Raw genomic sequence first — 18,597 nt, 5'->3', positions numbered from 1 at the left:
CTGAAGGTGGCTTCAGAATCCAATATTAACCAAGTCATAAATTTGCCAGTCTTCTTTCCAAATTTCCAAAATAAAGGAGAGTACAAACTACACTTACTAGACATGCAAAGGCAGCTGTGTTTCTACTTGCATAGAACCAAAAGCTTGTATAGTTCGGATCAGCTTTTTGTGTCCTTTTCCAAATCCTTTTTGGGAAAGCCCATTTCTAAGGTTACCATTGCTCGTTGGATTTCAGTGTGTATTTCTTTGGCCTATCGATCCAAAGGTTTGTTTCCACCAGGACATGTCCTGCTGCATTTTACCAGATCAGTCTCTACTTCTGCGGCCTTTTGGTTTAGGGTTTCTCTGGATGAAGATTGTTTTCTGCGACCTGCGCTTCATCACATACTTTCATTTCTCATTATAAATTGTATCTTATTTCTAAGGGCAGGGCATCTTTTGGCTCAGCCGTGTTCCGGAATATCCTTCCATGCGGACCTCCCAGGTTTTTGTTGGTAGCTAGGGACTCTATCCCTCAGGTTAAATACCAAATGAAAACAACTTCAAATAAAAAAGTTATGTACTTACCATCTGAGTTGTTGCTTTTCATTTGTCTTCAACCGTCCCTCCCTCCATCCCCCCACCTTGTTTTTGTGCCGCGTAACAGACTGGACTAAAGAAACACAGACCCTCTTGTCTTAGCCAGCTTTCAGTATGTGGGTCTTCATATGGTTATGCCAGGTTTTATAAGCCTGTTGTCCCTTTTCGGTTAGTGCTATTTCTGCAACAAACTCGATCTGAGGGGAGGAGGGAGAGAGGGACATTATGTGTAACGAAGAAGCTTGGACTTTGGATCCAGTGCTGAAGTATACAGCCGAGTCAGATCCGTGCCAGATCAGAGTCCCTCAGGTTGAAGACAAATGAAAAGCAACAACTCAGATGGGACGTTATGGTAAGTACATAATTTATTTTTACCTCTACTTCCTCATTCAAGTTTCCTGGTAATACTAGATTTAAAAGATGCTTATTGTCACATCCCTGTTCATCTAGACATCAGCCATTTCTTACGGTTTTATGTATGTGGATCACAATATCAGTTCTCTGGCCTATCCTTTGGATTATGCACTGCGCGAGAGTGTTCACAAAGTATCTAGCTCCAGTTATAGCTCATTGCTGGCCAGCTCAGGGTATCCACATTTTCTACATTTTGAGGACTTGCTTATCTTTGCCAAGTCTTTTTCAAAGTGTCAGGAATCTTTCATTTGGGGGAGAGATTTCTTACACAATCTAGGATTCCAAGAGAACATTAAAAAGACTTTTTGACTACTTCCCAGAAGATTGTGTTCCTGGAGTGTCAGCTAGACTCCTCAGTTCAAAGACCTTTTCTTCCACAAGAAAAAAGACAGATCTGTATCTAGATCTGTTTCTAAGGTTTTTCACTAAGACAATTTTCTGTGCAAGGGAATATCTTAGGATTTTCAGTCTCTTGACAAGATCCTCAATATACCCCTGGAAAGACTCCATGTGACAAAGATGCAGTGGTATCTGAAATCTGTTTGGTACCAGCACCAATATACTTTGGCTTTTCAAGTCCCAGTGCTGGGGTTTGTCAGAAGTGAAATCAGTTGGTAGAGATAGCAAATGTCCTTAAATCCAGGTCTCCCCTTCCAAGTCCATTTTCCACAGCAGACAGTCAGCCACCACAGAGAGCTTTGCTTGGGGAGCAGTTTTAGGAGAGGGAAAAGTGCAAGGTGTGTGGGACACCTAGGACAGACTTAAGGACGTAAACATAAAAGAGACACTTGTCCTAATCAAGGCACTCAACTCTCTGAATCATCTGTGGTCCCCAGGGCCTCTTCAAGATATTACAGACAATACCACATTTGTGTGGTGCATCAACAAGCAAGGGAGAAACAGGTTGTACCTCCTTTGCAAGCTAGCCATTGTAGTTTGGGATATAGCTTCACAGCACAGTTTCATTCTACTGCCATCCTACATTTCATCAAAGCAAAATTGTGTGGCAGGCAAACTGAGCAGGACAAGTGCAGACCTTCTCGAATAGAAACTAGATTGGTGGGGTCCAAGATTTGAACTGTCTGTGGAGAGTTCTTCAAGTAGTCCTGTTTGCCTCCACTCTGAGCAGTCAACTGGAAAGATACTACCCCAGGACTGCAAGCAAGAAGGCCTGGAAGACAGACAGATGCCTTTTCTTTTCCTTGGGCAAGGATGTTCCTGTATGGTTTTCTCCCATTTCCACTGATATTCATGGTACTTCTGAAGATTCAGTAGGTAACCCCCAAGAGCATTGTGGTGATTGCCTTCTGGCCCAGGCAACAGTGGTTCTCTTTCTTTTGAAAATGGCCAGGGGCAATTACCAAAGTTTTCTCACAGACTGGAGCTACTCACATAAGGTCAGGGGAGTGTGATGCATCTTGAGTCCAGTAAATTTCAGCTGACTGCCTGGATGATAGGGTCTTAATTCCACTAAGGCACCTGTTAACTGAGGGTGGGCAAAAGGTACTGTCTGAGGCAGGAAAGCCTGTTAGTAGAAAAATTTATATTGGCAAATAGAAAAGGCTTTGTTGTTGGTGCCAGCAGCATAACCATTACCAATTCAGGGCTTGTTGCTCTCTGATTTTATAATATATGTTTGAATTTTTGTCATGTGGCATTTCATACTCCCCCAGTGTTTATTTATCATCCATTTCAGCATGTTTTCCCATGCAGCCTCCTCTTTCAATGCTTCTCATGTGAAAATGTTTTTGAAAGGGATTTTGCATAAAGACCTCCAAGAAAACTAGTGGCCTCTCCCTTGGGTCTTAATTTTGTGTTAGAGAAGCTAACACTTGCTCTATTTAAACCAGCAAATCTGGATGACTTGAGGTTCTTAACATCAAAAACAGTTTTACTGATTGTTCTGACCTCTGTAAGAAGGGTATCTGAGATGCAAGGTCTTTTGATGAATCAACCCTATTTCATTTTCCATAGGGACGGGGTTTTTTGAGAGAAAATCCTTTTTATTCCATAATTGGTATCCAAGTTACTTTAAGCCAAGCTATCCCTTTCCCTGTTTTCTTTCCTGAACTTAAAAATGAGGGAGAAAGGATAACTCCATACATTGGATGTTCACAGACAACTCAGATACTATCTTGACAGAACTAAATCTTTCAGATCTTCTGATCAATTGTTTACTTTTTTGTGAAGGTAAAGCAGACTATTTCTCAATGGCTGTCTGAGGGTTTTAATTTTTGTTATTCTCACAACAAAAGTATTTCAGGCGGGGTCAAGGCCCACTCTACCAAGACCTTTGTGTGAGCTATGGCTTTTTGGAAAGGTTTGGATTTTAGAAGTATTCCAGAAGCTGCAGCTTGGTCCTTTGTACATACTCTTATTGAACACTACAAGCTTGATTCCTTCTCTAGGTATAGATCAAGGTTTTTAGCACCATTCTCCAGGACTCCTGGACCATTCTTCTTCCACCTCCCAAGTGTAGTAAGCTACTATAATCTACACATATAGCTAGGGCTACTGCAGCGATGATCAATATGATGAACATAGTACAGTTGTGTAAGTAAATATACCTTAACAGTAGATGTCTCTGCATACCCCTGACAGACAACACAACAGTCATGTGATACCTCAAGAAACAAAGGAGAACCTGCTCTTACCTGTTGAGTGGGCTGGCCAAGGCTGCTTCACATCTGGCCCTGGAGTTACAGATGATGAGTAGGTCATTTCACATTCCATCCCAAGAGAATGTCCTGGTAGATCATCTAGGCAGAATTGAATGGATGCTGAACAAAGATGTATTTGGTCCATGGGTGGGGTGTGCCATAAGTTAACCTTTTCACTACTCCAGAAAGCAAAACGTTAAAGTGGAGACTGGGAGCTGGATGTCTTTCCTCTAATCCCTCTTTTGAAAGATGCAGAAGGGCAAACTAAAAATCTACTCATAGCATCACAGTGTTATTTTTCTCCAAGTGAGGATGAAAAGGATGGAGCCTGTACCTCTTCAACGTATTGACTTCTTATACCTGAATGTTGTTTTACCTGTGTAGCCCATCCTGAAGAACTTAAGGCTGAAAAGGGTAATGAAGACAGGCTTCTGTCAGAAAAGAGCATCTCCAAATGGCTATCCCACTGCATCTCATTTTGTAACTGTTTCCACATAAAAGCTGCACCAGGGCACATCAAACCTAATTTAACGGCAACAATAGGGTCCACAGCTTTCCTTAGGGAGGTCAGTAAACAGGTAATTGGTTCATAGACAATTATCAGGCTTTCAGTCTACAAACAATTACAGCCCTAGCTAATAATCAGAGGTCGGAATTAAACCCTGTACCTTATATTGTTTAGGTAAAGATATTAACCATTATGCTTACCACTCCCTAGATTGTCACTGTGTATCAGATTGTCTGCCACTCCTTTACATTGCCTCCAGAGACAGGGCAGGATTTCACAACCATCCTTCAAGGGCTGTTACAACCCATTCCTTTATAGGCAGGCGCTTGACACTTTATCTGCTTTGGGAATCAACCAAAGAAATCAGCACTATCGCAATAGTGAACAGTAAGACGAGCATAGTGCAGTTGCATATGAGCTTATTATAATTGTAGATGTTTAAGTATGTTCACTGTTGCAATAATGCGTCCCTTTCTCTGCCTCTCTGTTCTAGACATGTCACCATCTTGGGGATGGGAGGGTGCCCATTAACCTTTTATCCCACCTTCCTTCTCTTATAACCCTACATGGTCCCCCTCTTCCTCAGGTTTTGTTTATTGCTTGGAGAAGGAACTTTGAGAGTTCTGGTTGGACTGTCATCCCTGGTGGCCTGTGTTTTGGTGTCTTGATAGACCTGTTGCTGCAGGCACAAAAAACAGCTAAAGTTGGTGTGGGCAGACATTTCTGTTGTACCACAGATCTCCTAACATCCAGGAGGGAGAGCATCTACCTAGCCAGGAGGGGGAAATGTGAAAAGCTGTAGAAGGTAGACCTGAGAGTTCCAAGAGTTGACATAACTGCAGTAATGCTGAGGTCCTAAATAACTGTACTACTTCAGTGTGTTCCAGGATTTATTGAAAACTGTAGAACAGTGACAGTGTACCAGGTCCCATAGTACCATAGTCTAGCTCTGTAGTCCCTTCTCTGTAAAGGTATATACACTCTTGGTAGTAACAGATCTTCCAGAACTATTTTGCAGAGATTAACATCCTCCTCTGATTCTCAGTCTGTTACTCTCTATCACATTAACATGCATTTGTTTCTTTTAAGAGTTTTATTTCCATATCATATGACTTTCATTTTCTAATTTAGTCATCTCAATTAAGCTGACCAGTCTTCGTTTTGTTAGACCTTATCCCTTTCCTCATTATTCACATAGCTGTCCCATATATACTGTCACCCAGTATTTTAATTTGGCCCTCATTATGGAGCACAGTATTCCAAATGACTACCTACAATAGCTTTGTGGCGTGTCCAGAATTACATGTACTTCTCTTGATTCCAACACTTCTAGCAGTGTGTGTGAGCATACAAGAGAGATTGTTTTGTCGTTAGCCGGTCCTGCAGAATAGTGTTACCTGTATACCCAGTTAGTTTTCCATACAGTGTTAATACCTAAACGTTCATCTTTAGTTTGTAAATCATCTTAGAATTATTTTGATTAAATTAGTGTGTGTCACTGTCACCACTACTTTGCATTTTTTAGGACAGGACAGCATTTACCATCCAGTTCTGCCTGTAGAGCCTACCATTTCTAAGATCTGTACTTAATTTGGCCTATGTTGTTTTTAGTAGCTCCCAGCCTGGTTTGATTTGGAAAGAAATGTGTTTTCTGTTCCCTTAATATCTGGTACATATTGTGATGCTCCTGCACTGGCCCAATAATCAAGGAGCCTCAGTCCTCACCACTGGCAACAGTGAAGGACGTACACAATGGGAGGATTACAAGTACACAGACACAGTCAATCACAATTTCCCTTAAGAGCACACAGAGATCACAGTCAGTCTGGGGCTCATTTCTCCCTCTTTCTCCAGATTCCCAATAAGACTCCCCACTGGCACAGCTATAAGGTTAAAATCTCAGCCACGTGGCCAAGCTAAGACCTCCAGCACCATCTCTGTCCAAACAGTGCTTTGTGTACCCTGCCCAAGTAGCTGACACACACACACACACACACACACACACACACACACACACACACACACACACACACACACACAAACTTTGAGATTTGATTGATATACAAACACATGCACACGCACACACCTGGGAAAGGCTGGCACAAGTTTACTAGCTATGCCCTTTTCTGCCTAGACTGTATGGTAGTACCAGCTGCCACCAGCCATCTTTACTTATTAGCTAGTATACGGCCCTTACAAAGTGTGTCCGATCCTACTGTGTAATGTTACTATTAATCCAAGTGGTAGTTTTGACCAAGACTTGCAAGGCTGTTTAGGAGTGGCCTGTAGAGTGTCACTAAATACATATGCAAGTACTCTGAGCTTAAATATGTCTCACAAATATTAGTTACAAAGACAGGTTTAAATATATTAAATAATAAAAGAACAAGACAATACTCAGAAAACAAACACAGTTACTTTAGAGTTCAAAATCACAGGAAATATTTTAAAACAACATTGCAGAACTGTCTCAAATAAATACAGAAAACATCTAAACTAATCTTTACTATATTCCTATCTATATCGAAGAGAGATGCTATGCCTTTAAGTCTTGCAGACAACCCACAGGTAGAAGTGCTGAGTGGATGTTTCTAGGTCAAAGACAAGATACAAAATGCCTAGTCTCTCTCTCTGATAGAGTTCTTAAATTACTGTAAGCATTACTGCTGGGTTAGCTTGGATGACATCACCTGACTTCAGTTCCCAGGCTACACAGATACAACAGAATTTTAACATCTCTGTGTGAGAAGTACATATCTCTCAGAAGTTTACAGAACATGGGAGTCGCAAAACAATAAAACACTTTTACATTTGAAACCTAGTGATTATTTCTGTTTCAAGATAATACAAACTTCTAGTTCTAGACATTGTGACTGCTATTGAACTGAAACTAAGTGATAATACAGTTATAAAACACTTTAATTTCAACTTATTTTCTTGAAGTTTTGCACGTTAACTCAATGTTCCAGCTTCTACTATTAAAACTTACATTTGCACAGTTATGTAGTTTGTATACATTTATGTTCTTTTCCAGTAGGGTACACTGTGGACACGTCCTTGAAGCTCAGTTCTGTACAAACCCTGTTCAACACACACTTCTGCACCAGTAATTTCATATACACATAACATGTAGTTCTCTTACATTTGTAAGACAAGCATATGAATCATATTAATATTCACAGATGACATATGATTATTTACAAAATTCCAGATAGCTGGCTGGCAGTATCACACATATTATAAAAGGAAAAATTTCAACAGAAAAGTATGATTGCACCCTGTAGTTCATTGGCTTCTCTACTGAGAGTGTTCTTTTAGCCAGAGCATTTTGTATTCTGTCCATTCCCAAATTCTCTTCACCTTCAGACCTCGGGCAACTTGTCTTACCTTTCTATGAATCGTTTTTGTGGTACAGAATCAAAGAGCTTAATGAAGTTCAGATATGTACCACATCCATTAGGTATTGTCATACAATTGTTTCTCATAAAATGTTAACAGGTTAGTCTCTCATGCTCTGTTTGTGAGTCTATGTTGATTAGTGTCCTTCAGGAAATAAACTGGTAGAAATTAAGCAGTCATAGCATTTAACATTTTCCATGACCTTTTTGAGAACTTAAATTGTACTCACATGTCTGTTTTGTTTTTGTTTTCCCTTTCTTGAATCAGGTTGAATGAACCATTGTTGTAGAATTCCAATCCTCCAATTACTACAGTGTGTTCTGCATTGATAAGTTAAAGCTCAGAGAGCAGTTTTGTACCCAGCTAAACGACTGATTAAATGGAAGAAATGTATTTGGTTAATATTCTATCCATAACTATTACCAATTCTTTAAGAATATTTTAGAAGGAAAGCCATCAGGTTTGTCTAGCTTAACAGCACTTATTTGGCACTTTTACAGTCCTTAGATATTAATATAACACTATTTCAGCCATATTTTCTTACACACAATGTCAGTCTGTCATTTTGGAGAGAAGGGCTAAATATGATGTTAAGACTTGAGTCAGAATTTATTTTGTTGTTCATAACAGCTGTTTAGAATAGTTAAGTAATTTTGCATAACCTAGCATAGTTCACTTACTGCTTTCTGGTGTGTCTAATGAAAACCATGCCTCCTGTTTTACCTGAACATCCTTCAGAAATAAGTTTTGTCTTTTTTTTTTTTTTGGTTAATGAATATCAGACTTAGATTCAACTTTTTCATCTTTTCTCATATCATATGCAATCCTTTTTTTTTCACAGACTTTAAAACATCCTTTTTTAGCAATATAGGGCTGATCTTTATATTCTTAACTTTTATGATTCTGTAGTTTTTCCACCTTGTGCATCCAGTATCATTTATATAATATTCTTGATTACCTCAGTGTACACTGTGCCCTATTTCATTTCTGTATTTATGCACCTTTGTAGTAGTTAGCTCCCCTTCCTTTTAGGTGATCAAGTCATTTTTTGCTGAGGTTTGGGTTGACTATACTAGCCAAAATAAGTACCCATTCATGTTACTACATACTGTTCGTATAGTGCAGCAGTTGTCCATGCTTGGCTCTGCACACACTGATCTAGCTGAGCAACGTATTTATTTTGACTGCAGCTAGCATAAACTGACTTTGTGTTTCAGTTGTACATACAGGGTGAGCTGAGTCAATCCAGACGTTGAACGTAAACTTGATTCCAGCTGGCTCTGGTTTCTGACATCTGCTTTTTCTACAGAAGGAGAAAGAGATAGTGGCCTGGTCGTCTTCCCAATGGGTTCTGTGTTGTCATCCATTTCCCGTTTTCTTCTTTGAAACCACCAGTCATAAATTATTATTTTTAACTTCACTTAATAATTAAAAAAAAAAAAATATATATATATATATATATATATATATATATATATATATATATATATATATAAAACAAAACAAAAAGTATTATGGAAGAAACAACTCAGTCCACTCATGACAACCTTTGAGTAATAAGGAATTAAACCAGGCAGTTATACAAGGAACTTCCATGTAGTTTAGTATTCAGTTTTTAGGCTTCATTGTATCACATTTTAGTATAAAAATACTCCATTTAGTATACAAGTCCTTAGTAGACGTTCCTCCTTTAACATATGTTGCAACTCTTTCCAGCATCATACCTTATAAATTGTTAATATCCCCACCATAAAATGTGTTAAAATGGGAAGCACAAGTACACTTCTTTTTAGTGTCCTGGACATGCGCATGTAGTGTACAATATTAAGTTTCCCGTGTATAAAATAGGACATATATATATATATATATATATATATATATATGCGTGTGTGTGTGTATGTCTTGAGATAAGAGACAGAATATTTATTACTACGTATATCATAATTCGCAATTCTTAAAATTTGTGTAAATAGTGTACATATATTGTAGAATTGTTGTTAGAAGCATTGTTTGGAAATTACCTATTTTTCTTTTCTCGCTCAAATGTTTGTATGAACAAGTTGAAAAATAATAAAGAATTATTATTGAAAAAAAAAAGACAGAATATAATTACAAGTACAAGAAATTAGAATAAAAATAAATGTATTGCACAAGGAAAGTACAAAGAAAAGCAATTACTGAGAGCAGTAAAAAGAAGAGTAATTACTGAGAACAGGAGATATAAGGTGAAAGAATATGTCTTATGAAACATAGGGTAAGTAACAGTAAATATTAAAATTAACCTGGGACAACACAGGAGCATAGCTAGTGTTTAGTAAAGTGTTTTTTTAGTAGTAGTTTAAACTTATGACTATCTGTTTTTTTAGAATGTGTTGGGGAAGAGAGTAACAGGTTTTAGCGATTTTAAATGAATAGTGGGAGTCTCCATAGAAGTTATTAGATTTGGTTACTTTAAGCATTAATTTGTCAGATGATCTAAGGTAAATAAAGAAGCAACACAAGAACTGTACGATGGATGAAGAATGAACACTGCTCGTTCCACAGGACGGGATTCACCAGTAATTTATTGTAATCCAAGTTAAGCGCTTTCGGCTGTACCCCAGCCTTCATCAGAACAAATAAAACACCTGAGAAGGTGAAATATATACACATACATCTCACTAACAATCAATTAAATAATTAATCATATGGTACACAAACCGCCAAAAGTTTTAAGGATACATGATACTTAAAAACTGTTTGCAAAACTCATCGCTTCAGTGCCCCAAATACAGACATGGGATTCCTACATGTGAATAAAATATTAAAAATTCTAAAAAGTTCTAAAAAATGGCGCAAACTCTAAAACATATATTAATATATGGAACAAATCTAATGCTCTCCCTATAAATGCATATATACGAATATAGTATAAAATTAGTGCAGAAAATTTGTCATACAAAAAATTCATACGCAAATAAGGTGGAATAAAAAACTACAGTACTAAAGAAAGTGCTACTAAATATTTATTCCAACGCTAGAAAAGGTTTGATACTGATAAAATCATTGAGACCGGGTGGTCTCGTGGAATCTGTTATAATTTGCCATTTGCTTTCACAGGATGCCAATTTCATTTTCCAATCTCCTCCGAAGGGAACAATGTCCACCTGTTCAATAATAGAAAATAGGAAGCTATGATCGTCTCCCTTTTCCAATATATGCCTGTATAATGCATTTTTAGTATCGTGTTTCCCAATTTTATACAGGTGTTCATAGATGTGTCTATTCAGCTGTCTCTCTGTTTTGCCTATATAATGTGCGTTGCATATAGTACAGATAGCCAAATATACAACCTGTTTAGTTTTACAGTTACCCCTTCTACAACTAATAGTGGTATGGCCGATATCATCAAGTTTTATAATCTTATTCGTATTAATATATTTGCACTGTTTACAATTTCCACATTTAACAGTGCCATTGATTGTATCCACATTTTGCTTATTATAACTACCTCTTTCCAATAACCTCTTCAAATTAGGGGCTGTTTTAAAAACACATCTCGGTTTGGTGTCCAATATATGGTCCTTGTCTATGGCCATCAAAGTCACCCAATGCCTTTCCAAAATTTCTTTGATGATATGTGTACTGGGGGAATACATAAGGACACATACCCTACCCATAGATACACAAAATGTTCCCTCGTTTATGGTCGGTTGGTATGAACCTAATAGGGGTGGATATTTTTTACCCCATTCATTATGAACATAATTGATGACTTCAGTGACCATCTTTTCAGGATAAGCTCTGCTGATGAACATTTCCTTAATGGTTCTAAGTTCTGATTCCAAGATGTATGTATTGGACGACATCCTCGCCACCCGTATACATTGTCCTTAAATAACATTGTGGAATACATGAGGTGGGTGGTTACTGCTATAATGGACGTAGTCATTTGAAAATGTGGGTTTTCTATAAATACTAGAAGTAAAACCACTATCGTTGTTACTCAAAAGTACGTCCAAAAATGAAATTTCTTTGTGACTATACTCATGTGTGAATTGTAAAAACTCCACGGAGTGGTTAAGATGTACCATAAATTCCTGCAGTCTATCCTCAGAAGCTTTCCACAAAATAAATATGTCGTCCAGGTACCTGACATCTATGAACACCTGTATAAAATTGGGAAACACGATACTAAAAATGCATTATACAGGCATATATTGGAAAAGGGAGACGATCATAGCTTCCTATTTTCTATTATTGAACAGGTGGACATTGTTCCCTTAGGAGGAGATTGGAAAATGAAATTGGCATCCTGTGAAAGCAAATGGCAAATTATAACAGATTCCACGAGACCACCCGGTCTCAATGATTTTATCAGTATCAAACCTTTTCTAGCGTTGGAATAAATATTTAGTAGCACTTTCTTTAGTACTGTAGTTTTTTATTCCACCTTATTTGCGTATGAATTTTTTGTATGACAAATTTTCTGCACTAATTTTATACTATATTCGTATATATGCATTTATAGGGAGAGCATTAGATTTGTTCCATATATTAATATATGTTTTAGAGTTTGCGCCATTTTTTAGAACTTTTTAGAATTTTTAATATTTTATTCACATGTAGGAATCCCATGTCTGTATTTGGGGCACTGAAGCGATGAGTTTTGCAAACAGTTTTTAAGTATCATGTATCCTTAAAACTTTTGGCGGTTTGTGTACCATATGATTAATTATTTAATTGATTGTTAGTGAGATGTATGTGTATATATTTCACCTTCTCAGGTGTTTTATTTGTTCTGATGAAGGCTGGGGTACAGCCGGAAGCGCTTAACTTGGATTACAATAGATGATCTAAGGTGTCTATTATTAGAGTTTTGTTGGACTAAATAAGAGCAGGACAGTTGGGTTTATAGATTGTTATGAACAGTGGTTAAGTTGACTGAAAGATAGTAGACTAGGCAGTTCAATCCATTTAGCTGATGAGTATGCCAGTGGCGAGACTTTTGGGGTAAATTAGCAGTAAATTTAGCTATTTTATTATAGCAACTTTCAAGATTGTTTAAGTCTGTTTTACGCAAGTTAGTAAAGATTTGAGAGCAGTACAGGAGGGTGGATAATAGGTGGGTTCTAGCGGTAGTAAATCTGACATTATTGGTTAGAAATGATTTAGCCCTGTACAGAGAGCCAAGTTTACAGTGAACTTTTTTGATTGTGAGGGATATGTGTTTATCAAATTTTAGACCATCAATTTTAACACCAAATAGTTTAGTTATTATATATATATATATATATATATATATATATATATATATGTATATATATATATATACACACACACATACACACACACTCACACACACACACACACACACACACACACACACACACACATACACACACACATATATATATATATCCCCCAAGGGACTAGAAATTTTATGTAAAGTGCGGAGATTTTAGAAGCCCTTTAGTCTTATTTCTTAGCATGTCATTAAACTTAGTTAGAACAAGTAGCATTATTTTAGGTCTGGTACTTTCAAAATAGAAAATTGTTACAATGAAGAACCCATTAGGATAATTGCTGAGCCACAATGTCTTTTTTATTAAATGATTACTTTCCCTTGTTAATGTACCTTACATCTTACCCCAGAAGTAACAGCTTCCAAATTTAGAAGAACTTGCTTCAGATGTCTGTCTTAGGAGCACTTCACTACTTTTTTTCTAATTGCTGTGGTTAAAAACAGTAAGGCTCTTGTCAGAGAGGAAGACATTCTAACAGGTATCTTAGAAAGCTTGACAGATAGGTACCAGGTAATGGTTGAGGAATTTAGCACAATGTTGTGTATTTACTGAGACTTTCCTTGAGATATTCTGTTGTGGTATGTATAGTTATTTTTATGTCTGTTTTGTTTAACTGTTGATATTTGTTGATCCACAAAAGGATCAATTTTTAGGCATTGTCTGTGCATTGCTCCAAATGAGAAACATTTTGCAAGTGTGCTTGGTAGTTACCTGCATAACAGTTCTTTAAACATTAGTTTAGTAACTGTGCGTAACCTAGCACGATTAAGACAAATGATTGAAAGCAAGGGTTATAATATAATGAAGGCAGTAGATAATGTGACTGAAGCTTATAAATGAGTATAAGTTGGTGTTAAATAGGAAGGAAGTTTCAAGTTTTGGAAGAAGCTGAGGCAGAGTGTTTTAAGAGGATGGAGCTACATGGATGGCGTAGAGCACAGCAGGATACAGAATAAAGCAGAGGATTAGGTAATGTCAGGGGAATTGAAATAACAGCACTTGAATCTTTCTCAAAGGTGATGGTTTTATCAGATGAAGTCTTTGTAGGTGTGAGACTTGAAGGAGGTTGGGAGGGATTATCTCAATATTGTGTGTGAGTGGTCACTTTGTGTAGTTTATGATGTGGACATTACAAGCTTATGGCATACTTTGACTGAGATCTAAGGCAATATTGGAAAGTGGAGCAAGTTAATCTGGCTTCCTAATGAAGGTCAGACAACTTTGTGATTGAGTCACAAAACAGATTACAAATCCTTGAAATCTGTTTACTACGAACCACAGAAGAGATTAGTAAAACACCAGCAAACTCTTTTTTTTTTTTTTTTTGTTTTGCAGGGGATGCCACCTGCACTTCCCCATTGTGGCAGTTTGTGCCTCCACACCCCTTGCTACTTGCATATACCAGCTCTGTGATTGCACTGTCTTGGAGATGAGAGAAATCTCTGAGAGAATGCAGTTTCAGCCTTCAGAGGTAAATCACTGGAATCTCACAGCAGTAATCAAAGATGTGAATGGTTGAATAGTAGTGTAGTGGCATTAAGCATGGTACACAGTTAATATAATGGTAAGAGATGGGTAACAATCAAGTTTTCATTACTCTGAAGAAAAAGGATTCCAAAAAGATGTCAGTCTTTTCTTTGACTACAAACTGTTTAAGTATACTGTGCTGTGATGTCGTCTTCTGGCAGCTAAAGTGACAAATTAACATTCTTGCAACACTTAATTATTGTAACTTTTATGCTGCATTAAGTCATGCGAATGTTCAAGTCAGGAAATGCATTGGCCGTGCTTATTAAATCAAACCACATTTGTCACTAAGGAAGGACATTGTTCTAACTGATTTTCTTTAACCCTTTTTTTATTATTATTATTTCAATTTTTTAACTACTTAATTTTTAGTGAAATAAGTTTCTTATTTTTCTTTTAGGAATGCAGTTTCTGTGAGGATCCTCGTTTTGCTCGAACTGGGGTCTGCATTAGTTGTGATGCTGGCATGTGCAGAGCTTATTTCCATGTAACCTGTGCTCAGAGAGAAGGCTTGTTGTCTGAAGCAGCAGCTGAAGAGGTAAGTGGTAGTATTTACTTGAGCATAGCTGTTCTGTTTAGGTCTGATAGTGGGCATCTTGCCATTGTCCCATAGTACAACTATGTAAATCAGTTTTGGGATCTCCTTTGCTTTGCTGAGATTTCTATCTTGCTGTGATGTCACAAAATGCCTAGGAGGAGACATCCATCTCCTGTGGTCACCAATTTTTTTTTCTCTCTCCCAGTTCAGATTTTGATTTCAGTGTATACGTGAGTAAATTTCATGTGTTTAGTGCCTAAAGAACAGAAATGATCCAAGTGATCCTGCAACTGATATATCACTAGTCAAGACAATCCAGCAAAATGGCCTTGCATGTGTGGGACTGGATTATAGGATTGTGCACTGCTAAAAGTGTCAAGAGTTTCAAAAAGTAATTTTTAAGCCACAAGCTTCAGGCTTACACTACAACTGCAGGGATAGTAGCACTTGAAGAACTGCATTACATGTGCCTGCAAGAGGGTCCCCATTTCAGATGTTCATCGTGTTTCACTGCTGCCGTCATTACACTTGAGTTATCCTGCCGTCAGGCGGTTCCGCAGTCGGCCAGAGTTCCAAAGTCTTGGTCCAATGTCGGTTGCTGTCGCTTCTTCCCTGACGTCAGTGCGTAAGGGGTATATAAGATGCAGCCGACGCCATTTTCTCCAGTCTTTCTTGCTGCTCGGTGCCCAAAGCAAAAGCAGTTCGCAAGTGCCTGTCGGCCGACTCCTGAGATTTTCAATTCGAATTTCAGAACCGAAGTCTTCGATAAAGCTAAGAACCCCATTGGGGAAACTTTTTCTTACCTCAGACCGATGTCAGTAAAAGTTAATAATTGTATTTCTTGTGGGAAGCAAATACCTCTTAAGGATTTTCATTCTTACTGTATTCCATGCCTAGGCCCAGACCTAGTTGTCAATTTTGTGCTAGATTTAACAAACGCACTATAAATGTCTGTTTGATTTTGCTCGCCATTATTTTGGCCGAAGGTTTAATTACATCATGTCGTCGGAACAACCAACAACCGGAATACACAAAAAATGCAAAGACAAGGATAAGGGCAGGCATCCGAGGTCCAAAACTGACGATGAAGCCTCTTCTAGGTCAGTCGCTGGTTCTCAGTGAGGCGCTTTCGCAGCCCCTGACACCCGCTACCTCAGAGCCACAGGCCACCTCTGACTCCCACGTGGAGATGTCTAGGCCTCTGGATACTCAAGGTGTTGGGCCTACGGAAACTAATCCTTCAGATGGGTCCGGAGCCGCTGAGCAGGCATCGGCTTCTGAGGGTGTTTTCAGACCTTCACAGCTTACCATAAAAGCTACAGCCAAGTCTAAAACTCCATTAAAGACAAAGAAGCAAGTACAGCATTCACCTGGACAGGCCCCCATGCCTAAAAAACAAATGCTTAAAATGGCCGAAGACTTAATTACTCTGATCAGGGCTTCCCATCCCCCTCCTGATAAAAGGCCTAGGCAGGATACAGACTATGATTCCTCTGACCAGGTTTCCATTTCTTCTGAATCCTCTTCGGACCATGGATACTCTTTGCCCCCCCCCCCCCCCCCATGAGGACTCAGATGCTGAAGAATCTATTCCTTCAGCCTCTTTTCCTGAGGATTATTCTTTTGGGGAAACTTTACATACCATGAGGGAGCATTTCCACTGGGAGGGCCAGGATTACTCAGAATCCAAGAAAAGGCTCAGAGACTTTCTCTTACTACCTCAGCACAGACCTCTGGCTATTCCACCAGTGTTAGATATTGTGGATGATGTGTTCTCTGAGTCCAGTTTAAATCCTGATTCTTTGCCCCCTGCACCTGTCAAGTTAGACAGATACTACAGAGTCCTTGACTCTCACAAATTTCTTTATAAAAACCCTGCTGCTGATCCAGAAACTATTTCCCAGGGTCCCAAAGGGGTAAAAGCTTCCACAGCTAAGAATCCATTTCCTCTGACAGGGATTCTGGAGCATTAGACAGATGGGGGAAGAAAGTGTTCACTTCTGCAACTTTAGCAGTGAGGGCTTTAAATTGCCAGTTCCACATGCTTAAATACCAGCAATATTTAATGTCTCTGTTAAAACAGAAAATGATTACAGTTTCAAAGCATCCTGACTATAAGGAAATGCAGGAATTATTGCATGCAGCTGAACAAGTGAGAAAACATACTTTGCAATGTGGATTTGATTTATTGGAGGCTTCCTGTAGAGCAGCAGTTACAGGATCTGTGATTCAAAGGCATGCTTGGTTAAAAGAACAAGCTTTACCTGATCATGTTAAGGCTAAATTATTGGATGCTCCTTTACAGCAGGATATTCTATTTGGTGTAAAGGTAGAAGAGGTATTAAAGAAAATGGAGGATAAGGCAAAATCTATGCAAACAGTAAAGGATTTCTTACAGGTACAGCCACCTCGATTTAGTAGAAATTGGCCTTCAAAAAATTGGTCCTTTCCAGTGTCAGACAGACCACAAAGAGGCAGATACAGATGCCCAAGAGGCAGATCTCAGCCCCAAGGCTCTTACAGACCACGAAATTGGGGTGCTACTACCCCAAAAGGAGGTGAAGACAAGTCACAACCTTACAGGAAACAGTCCCAGTGACTTCCCCCTTCAAATGCCAAACTCTTTCCTTTTGGCAGCTCCCTTAGGGGGAAAACTAGCACTTTTTCCACAAAATTGGCATATAATCACCCAAGACAAATGGGTTCTGAACATTGTGTCTCAAGGTTACAGGTTCCACTTTCACACTCTGCCAAGGCTAAAAGGAATGCCAAACCTGCCACAGAATCAATGGGCAGAGGCACAAAAACAAATTACAGCCCTCATGGACATGAGAGCTATCCAAAAAGTGCCACAACAGGAACAGAGACAAGGATTTTACTCAAGACTCTTCTTGGTTCCCAGAAAGGACAAAGCCTGGAGACCCATACTAGACCTTTCTACTCTAAAATCTTACCTGGAGGTTCCGAAATTCAAAATGTTGGCACTACAGCAGCTTCTTCCCATGTTGGGCAAGAAGGCTTGGCTTGTTACTTTGGACCTCAAAGAGGCATACCTGCACGTCCCTATCAGACAAAATTGCAGAAGATACCTCAGATTCATAGCTGGTTCAATGCATTACCAATTCTCTGCACTGCCCTTTGGCTTATCTACTGCACCTCTGGGTGTTCACAAAGTGCCTGGCATCAGTAATTGCATTTTGCAGACAAAAAGGAATTCAAATATATCTATACCTGGACGACTGCCTTATTCAAGCAGAGAGCAAGGACATTCTTCTAAAGCATCTGGCGTTTGTAAAAAAGTTGCTAATTTGCCTAGGGTACACAGTAAACTAAAAGAAATCAAAACTAGTGCCCTCACAAGAGATAATATTCCTGGGTGCCAGCTTAAATACAACGGCCCAGATGGCTTATCTCACGCCAGACAAGCAAGGACAACTGATTCAGTACTTTCAATTGATGGCAACAAAGACCCACCTCCCTGCAAGAAAAATTCTGCAGGCCTTGGGATTCATGGCATCTTGCATACTTCTAATTCCATATGCCAGACTGCATATGAGGAAATTACAATGGTACCTAAAAATGTTTGGACTCAGCACTGTCACAGTTTGGAAGCAGTAATACCTCTAATTCCCTGCCTACAACAGGAGTTTTGATGGTGGGACAGGCATGTCACCTCAACAAGGGACA

The 18,597-nt window shown here is 38.7% G+C and overlaps 1 protein-coding gene across 1 annotated transcript in view; it reads left to right on the top strand.

Moving 5' to 3' along the window:
• The window catches only part of PHF14 (PHD finger protein 14), a 1,276,961-nt gene that overhangs the window by 626,860 nt on the left and 631,504 nt on the right, over positions 1–18,597 (top strand). The window contains exon 4 of the mRNA XM_044066759.1: positions 14,773–14,910. Within this exon, the coding sequence (XP_043922694.1) occupies positions 14,773–14,910 (138 nt within the window). The remainder of the gene's footprint in view (positions 1–14,772; positions 14,911–18,597) is intronic.

Source organism: Protopterus annectens, chromosome 3.part1, assembly GCF_019279795.1.
Source record: "Protopterus annectens isolate FY-2018-M chromosome 3.part1, PAN1.0, whole genome shotgun sequence".
NCBI classification, from domain to species: domain Eukaryota; kingdom Metazoa; phylum Chordata; order Ceratodontiformes; family Protopteridae; genus Protopterus; species Protopterus annectens.
This window is presented reverse-complemented; position numbering and strand designations above follow the sequence as displayed.